General features: G+C 44.4%; 1 protein-coding gene across 2 annotated transcripts; it reads right to left on the bottom strand.

Annotated features, from left to right (window-relative positions):
- Nucleotides 1-932: 932 nt before the first annotated feature.
- On the bottom strand, nt 933-7,255 carry dpr5 (defective proboscis extension response 5). 2 transcript variants are annotated; one of them, XM_065866319.2, is made up of 6 exons: nt 6,833-7,255; nt 6,077-6,205; nt 3,287-3,655; nt 2,446-2,703; nt 1,367-1,596; nt 933-1,321 (listed from the first exon to the last, which is right to left on the bottom strand). In XM_065866319.2, the coding sequence occupies exons 2-5, from the start codon at nt 6,165-6,167 to the stop codon at nt 1,430-1,432; spliced, it is 885 nt and encodes a 294-aa protein (XP_065722391.2). In that variant the 5' UTR covers nt 6,168-6,205; nt 6,833-7,255; the 3' UTR covers nt 933-1,321; nt 1,367-1,429. The 2 variants fall into 2 exon arrangements, with proteins under 2 accessions (XP_065722391.2, XP_036674648.3); XM_036818753.3 differs by having other exon boundaries at nt 933-1,304.
- Nucleotides 7,256-8,028: the final 773 nt, after the last annotated feature.

Genomic DNA, 8,028 nt, shown 5'->3' with positions numbered 1-8,028 from the left:
AAATGCCAGGGGGAAAAGGAGCGAAGGAGCGGGCTCCATGACAAGCTTACACGGCCATGTACCCAGCATTTCTGCCCGGTTTTAAACCCTCTCCTTTCGCCGGATTGTGATGGATGCTTGCCTCCTTTGGTGCTGCCTTTCCCTGCTGCCTCGAAGGACTCAAGGGGACTCTGCTCTGCGGTTACATGGAGAGATTGGGACACCGAGGAGCTGGCGGTCCTTGCGTGCAGACCCATTAGCGGCTGGGTACGTCTTTTATTTCAATTACCACCACCTTATGCAAAATTCAGCGAACACTTGGCAATAAGGAGATGCGTTATGCGGCTTGTTCCTTCCTTGCGAGTCCTTATTTCTACTTCTACCTCCTCGTCTCCTTACCCGGCCATTACTCATTGTGTGCTACTTTGCCCGCTTTGCGGCGCCTTTGAAGATGCCGCAATTGTCACCGAGTCCCCTGCATTCAGGTACTTATTCCAGAGTTATCCCATTGTGCGCCAAACTTTGTCCAAGAACTTCAGCTGTAATTGCCGTCGAGGTGTGTGAATTATGCACGCTTCAAATGTTTCAATTACCCTGCTCCAGGCTCCAGGCGACCCACCTGTCGACAAACCAAATCCCTGGATGCGAACTCCCCGAAAATCGAAAGTGCTTTGCCTTTGAAGTTCCCTTGTGTCAATGCCTGGGGTCAGGAGGGCCAGCACTCCATATATACCGATGACCCCACCTGACCTTATCGTTTTTCAATTACCGCTCGCAACCTGACCCCGCCCCCTGGCAATTAACCGCCATAATCCCCAGCCCAGGATGTCAAAGGCGGAATCGAATTCGCCCGAGGTTGAGATAGGCGCCCACATTCGTATCACCATCAATCATTGGGCGGGCCAAATTAAATTGCCCACGATACATCATAATTAATCTAGATCTCGCCTATCTATTATTAAGATTAAACATTTATTTACATTCGTTACGGATTCGATTCGATTCGGTTTCGGTTTCAGATTCGATTGCTCGCTTTCTGGTATTATCTCTAGGTATATGCGATCGTGTGCACATAATATCTGACATATAGATGCTAGACGGCTTTATATAGCCACATATGCACTCTCGACCTATTTACTTAATTACGTATAAAAATACTTAGAGACTGAGCCACAAAACACAAACATAAACAAAAACTTGATTTACATATTTACAAGACAACGCGACATCGACGTCGTTAACCTCCATCCAGCAATTTCTCCAAGAGGGCGTTATCATGGGGGATGGGCATGGGCATGGGCGGTGGTTGTAACGGGGGGCGTGGCCTGTAACGAGATGATGACTGGGACTCCTGAGCTGATGGCGGCATTAAAAATCACCGACTTACCCGGCTCCCGGACTCCAGGGCTCCAGACATCGAACATAAGTTGCCGCTCGACTTTGACTTGGCTTAGAGGGGAGGGCGGGTTGCGAGGGGGGCGGGGGCCAGCAGGACGACCAGAAGGACCGCCAGGAGCAGCAGGGGCAGGGGGGGCAGATCCAGCCTCGAGCCCAGTTCGTGCTGCATGGCCGCGTGCTGCTCACTCTTAATGATATGCACAAAGACGCTGTCAGAATCTGTTGGGAAATAAAGGGGGTGACGAAGGGGTTTAGGAGGTTGTAAAATAATATTATAAAATCATTACTGCTATAAGGCAGGAATTTAAATATTAAACCTAGCTTACTTTACAAAAATATGACTTTTCAATAAATACTTTTAAGGTAATCTTACTATTTTACATAAAACTGGTTACATTACATCTCATTAAAGGAAAAAAGTTTAGGATCGTTAAGATATATGAAAAAAGGTTTATATACAAGCCTAAAAAATTCCCTTAAAATATAAAGAAGCCCTATTAGTTTAATGTTAAACTAAAATCATGGTGATTATAAGCTGTAATATTTTAAACATAGAATTCCCTAGCTGACATTACTTTTTGATGGCAAATCATTTTTACGTTTTATTGACACTGTTCATACAAATTAAAATTGGACAGTTGTTAAATAAATATTGCATGTTTTTCAATAAACATTTTCTTTAAATTACATTGCAAATTTTAAATTAAATTATTAATGTAATAGACAATTGTTGGTTCAAGGCCTCATTGCAGCCAAACGGAGTATAATAATAAACAACATAATATACAATTGAATTACTTAAATGTTCAATATCTGATGGTTAATTTATGTTGTTTATGTATGCAACTACTTTGCGTTAGTCATGGGCGTACATAAATATTTAACAGGCTGTAGTTAGTGGCATGTTTAAAAAGTAATTAAGTATTTAATGAAATTAAATTTGCGCTGTAAAACTGACAGATTCATCAAGGGTTAATTGGATACAAAATTGCATTTTCGGTATTAAATTTAATGAGAGAGAGACTGCCTAGCTTAAATGCAATTAAGGATGCACTTTTAGGGACTCACTCGAGTTCTCCGCAGAGCAGGTGTAGTTCCCAGAGTCCGTGTTGAGGACCCGCGATATCACCAGGTTGCTGGTCTTCATCTGCTGCTCGGACACCACCCGGATGCCGCCCCTTGCGGAGTCGCTCACCAGCTCCGTGTCCTTGTGCCACATCATGTGCGTGTAGGGTCCTGGAGCCTGCGGAGCGATGCACGTCAGATTGATGTCGCTGCCTTTCTGGATGAACAGCTCGCGGTTGGCCAGGATCTGGGCCTTCGAGGCTGTCGAGGAGCAGGACCGATTTCGATTAATGGGTATGTCAACAAGTTGCCCATGGGGGTCCCCTTTCCTCTACCCATTCCCCTTAGCTTAGAACCCAACCTCCTCTATCGTATGATGTTCTGGGGTGTTTGATAAACTAATTTGTCAAAGTAATCCCAGCTCTGTGCACCCTCGGGCTGCTGTCTAAACGGAGATGTAAACAACGTCTACATGGTCTTACAAGACCGCCAATCGATTGAGATTCAATGGGGGTAATGGAGCTGGCACTTGGTAGGAATTTTGATTGAATAATTATGGTGCCCCATGAAGGGGAACACGCCCATGGGGCTTATGCAAGAACATTGCATTTTATTAGGATTCTAATGGATTTGAATATTTTAGCGGAAAGTTTATACACCATTTAATTTTTGAAGGGGCTAGACCAGGGGTTAGTTACATTTTCTGTAATTTTAATCATATACCTTTTGGTCATTCGATGTCTTTAAAATGTTTATTAAGTGCTGCAGATCACATTTTAAGGTAATAGTGTATTTCTGTATCTTTATAAATCTAGGTACCCCTCTTTTGATAGATGATACTCACTCACAACGACCAGTTTGTAGGCTAAACTGATCTTGGGCTCCGTGGACACCTGGCACTCGTAGATGCCTGCATCCCTCGGCTGCACCGAAACAATCTTGAGCACCCACTCGTCGGAGTTATCGATGTGCCGCGCTAGAAAGCGCTGATCATTTGTATAGGTCATGATGCCGATGGTCAGGATGTGGAGGTCCCTCTGCCGGATCCAGGACACCGCCCGATCGCCCAGGTGACGGACCCGGCAGTGAAGACGGGCGGTGGTGCCCAAAGCGGCGATGATATCCCGATCCGTGGAGTTGTCGAAGATGGGATCGAGGGCATCGTAATTATCTGGTATCAGGTTGGACAGTTCCTCGGCGGCGGCCAGGTGACCTAAGGTTTATTAAAAAAAATTTAATGGGATATAAAATGTTTAATTTATGCTTATATAAAAAATATTTTTATTAAATATTAATATATTAAATATTTTTATTAAATATTTTTATTAAATATTAATATATTAAATATTTTTATTAAATATTAATATATTAAATATTTATATTTTGATATAATTAAATGATAAACTACCCACTCCCATAATCTTGTACAATCTAAGATCCAATTTCCCTTTTAAACACGCAAACATTTATAAATTATTTACTGAAACCACATACCATTGCGCATTTACACAGATATCTTCATTGTACATAAAGGGTTCCCATTTCACGAGTCTGGAAACCCGAACAGCCCATTAAATATCCCCGGGTAGTTAATTCAAACAGCTGTATCTGAACGTCAATCTGAACGTATTCAAGTGCATTCCAGGGCCTGAGCTTGGGGCAAACAGATAGATGGACACAGGAAGCGTCGGGCAGACAGACAGTCGGACAGCCAGACAGTCAGATAGATGGATAGCTAGATATGCAGACAGATGGACGGACAGATGGATGGTCGATTGGGTGGCTCAATCCGCTGGTGGGGATTGCCTCATCTGGTGGGGCATCAGCATTCATTTGATTAACGAGTATTTGTGCTTAATTTATGCCCCAGCTTAAGCACGCACCATTCCTATCCCCATTACCATTCCAATTCCTATTCCTATCGGAGCCATTCCCACGTTTATGATCCATCGCTGGGCTAACAAGTGATTTATGTGGGTGGTTCTGGTGGTGCTTTTGCTGGTAGGCAGCATTGCGATGTATTAGCCAACTAATGCGCTAATAATCCATGAGTGCCTAAACAAATACAAACACAAATACAGCTGGGCTTGGAGAGAGAGGGACTGGTGCTGCGATTGGTTGTGGATTTGTGGATATGAAGTGGATAAACACATATTGATTTATAGGCCCGGATCCATTGTGTGTGCGTGTGTGTGTGTTCCAGTGTGTTTGGGCAAATTTAGCTATCAAATATCAAGCAATAAAATGATGTTAAACACTTAATTGAAACTGTTGCTCCACAGCCGCTGGCGATGGCAATGGTTATGCTTTCGCATTTGCTTTTGGCCAGGCCAAACACTTCAGCCCGAAATTGCTTTTTATGCTGGCCACAAAATAAAAAACTCCCGCCCACACACACACCCACCCACAGACACACATTCCCCCCCCCCCCATAGCATAAGGGAATATGTAACAACATAAAAATTTTTAATAAAAGTTGCGTATTTACATACAAAGTGCGGGTAGGTAAGTTGGAAAATTGCCGGCTCGAACCGCAGCCGCAGCTCCAGTGGCCATGGCTAACGCCTGGCCAGGACCTTAGGAAAGCCCCCTGCTCCCCAACGAAACCCCTACAAAACCGAACTGCAGTCCCCCAAGCGGGTCCTAAACTGAGTTCAGGTGCCATAAATTACAAATGAGCAATTGCAGCTGTTCCTGGTTCCCCGTTTGAGGACCCACACTCGCGGTCGGGAGATGCGAAATAGATGGGAGCATAAACAATTCCGGACAGCTGGGAGTGAAGATTACCAAATTCGGATCCCCTTTGGAGATCAGTTATCCATTAGGGAGGGTGCGCTCGGTTCAACTGGGGGAACAAATTGGAATTTAACTTTTTCTAAAAGTTTGGGGGTGTTTAATTGAATACATACATATGGCAACTTTTAATAAAACATGTGAGTGGAAAAAACTCTGAAAATAACTTTTTATAAGGGGGGTTTTGGCCAAAAAATATATGATATTTATTGATGGTTAGCCAGGAATACGTAAAAAAAAAATTGGGAATTAGTAAAGCTGTACAGTTAATAATTTTATTATAAAGTTACAAAATAAAAAAGTAAATATGCTATCATTATTTAATATGAAACATCTTAAAATATAGTTTAATTTTGCTTCTTTTTTTTAAGCCACATGAAAAACTGTACAATGTGTTTAAGGTATAATTAAAAATACTTTGTGAGTTGTGAGATATATCACATAGATTTAAAATGAAAATCTCAAGCAAACTGATATGATTTTGAGGAATAAATCGATTTGGCTTTTAATTTTTCCGTAATGGCGGTTTAAAGAATAATGTGAAGACCCTAGATAGGAGGGTAAAAATAGATGTTAAAAACAAGGCGTTTTATCCCTGCTCCAGAGACTCCCTGGCCCCCACTTAGAGATCAGTGGCCCTGTGTAATCCCCGCCATATCCTTAAATCTAATTGGAATTGCTTCGCACTCCCCATTTCCGATTTCCAATACCATCCACTTTGGCATTCTCATTTATTATGCCATTTCTGATGCGATTGCCCAGACCCCGTCCCCAATGGGCTTAACCCTTTTGAGTGTCGTCTGTTGTTCTGCCGTCTGATTAGATTTAAATCCGTACTCACCGAAGTATTGGCTGCTGCGCCGGCTCTGCTTGTCGACTGGAGCGGTTAATCCCATGATCACGAGCAGCGCCATAAAGTATTCCACCAACATTTCATGCGCAATTTGTGGGGCTCTCGAATTACTTATAACTGCAGCCAGGACGAAGGACCAAACGATGGAGGTATGGAGGGCGAGAACAGAAAAGTAATTAAAATAAATGATGGCAATCGCGGACCTCAACTCGACTCAATTCAACTCAACTCGACTCGTTTCGACTGGAAGGGCAACAAACAAAAGGAGATGAAGATGAAGACCAAGATGAAGGACACTCCTCCTTTTCTTCCGACCCACAAATGTGCAGAAACAATAACTGAAAAGGGATTAGGCTCAGGGCTCCCTGTCTTATCGGAGCTCCGGAAACCGCAGCACATTCATTTAAACTGATGACAAGACCGCAGTGCGGTCGAGTTTTCAATCACCATGACGCCCACAGGACAACAACGAAATGAAGATGTCCTTGTGGGGGTCTCCTCCTCCATGGTCGTTAGAGGGATTCAGGGAGGAGGGATTCCAGCTTTTGGTAATTTCTTCATTACACACTAAGCTGTCCATTCAATTGCTTCTGGCCAGCGGAAGAGGAAAAGCAGAAGCATTTGCCTTGCCCGCAGGCAGCAATTTCGCTCTGGTCACGTTCCGATAATACACTTAATTATATTCGACAGGGGCGTGGGAGGAGGGCAAAAAGGGGGGAAATTGTAGAGGGGTCCTTCCTCTACCTTTTGCCTAGGAGCGGACTAGATTCGATGGCCGTGGTCGGAGTAAATGTAGCGCGAACTGCGTGCCGCCATCTCATGCGCAACGTAAAGCATTCGAGCGCGTTGCGTTTAAGTCCCTTTCCGCGGGGCACTGAGGTCCTTTTTTGGCTTACGTAACTTCCCCTTACGCTACGTAAGGAGCACTCATCCCGCGAGCCTTCACACCAGCACGCAACTCGAAATCAGTCACTCCAATGACGCGATTCCAATTCCAATTCCGATTGAGATGCCAGATACGAATGTTAGCCGAGCAGGCCAACCACACGACGAGTCACTGGTCACGGGTCACAGTTCACGAGTCACGGTACACGGTTAACGCGTTCCCACGTTTCCGGTTCTTCAGAGCGCTCGTTGCGTGTGTGTGGCTTGAGGCGCGGTAAACAACTGAACGGAGCTGCTCCTGCGAGTCCTCCAACAATATGCAAATCTCCAGGAGCAGCGGGAGCAACAGGACAACCAGGCGCCGGCGCAGCAGCAACATGTTGCAGCAACATTTATTGGAGCCCAATTGAATGGTTGGGCCCCAAGTAATGGGCCATCGGTGGGTTAAGGCCTGCTCCTGCATGTCCTTAAAGTTCATTGGAGGTGCGTGGCTGAATGTGCTTATAAAATATTTAGCAGGGTGCGTTTGATTTGTGTCACAAATCGACTAAAAAAAAAAGAAATGAAGGGGACACCAGCACATAATAACACACACACAAAACAACATCAATAATAAAAGGCAGAAAACTCATGCATGACAAGGCGCCTTTTTGCAGTCAGCTTTTTATTTTGCAATTGAAAGTGGCAGGGACAGACACCCACACCCCCACACACACACACATACTCGTGCAGAACAACACACACAATAACGCGCTTTGTGCGCCCATTGTGTCAAACCGGAAACGGATATGAAGCGGCCATGGTGCTGTTGCTGTTGCCGCTCCCGATGTTTCTGTGCTGCCAGGCGACTTATCAAAATCGATGAGGCAACATATGGTCGATTTTAATTTTCTAACATATCTCTATATGTCTCCACGCACACACAGACAGGCGACACACCAGCCATTGACACGACACAAGCCACTGGAATACCCAAACACACACACACGCAGTCTGACATCCTCACCTCGGATGTCCTCCATTCCAATGACTGCACTCCCCCTTCGCCCCCCTCA

Source organism: Drosophila suzukii, chromosome 3 (genome assembly GCF_043229965.1).
Source record: "Drosophila suzukii chromosome 3, CBGP_Dsuzu_IsoJpt1.0, whole genome shotgun sequence".
NCBI classification, from domain to species: Eukaryota; Metazoa; Arthropoda; class Insecta; order Diptera; family Drosophilidae; genus Drosophila; species Drosophila suzukii.
The sequence above is the reverse complement of the archived record's forward strand: the minus strand, read 5'-3'. Positions and strand labels throughout refer to the sequence as shown.

Bases quoted from the DNA above. Each gene is read 5' to 3' on its own strand.
- dpr5 (XM_065866319.2), bottom strand. From the start codon at position 6,167: ATGTTGGTGGAATACTTTATGGCGCTGCTCGTGATCATGGGATTAACC. The intron at 3,656-6,076 runs GTGAGTACGGAT...AATAAACCTTAG, and splicing joins GCGCAGCAGCCAATACTTCG to GTCACCTGGCCGCCGCCGAG. The intron at 2,704-3,286 runs GTGAGTATCATC...GCTCCTCGACAG, and splicing joins CTACAAACTGGTCGTTGTGA to CCTCGAAGGCCCAGATCCTG.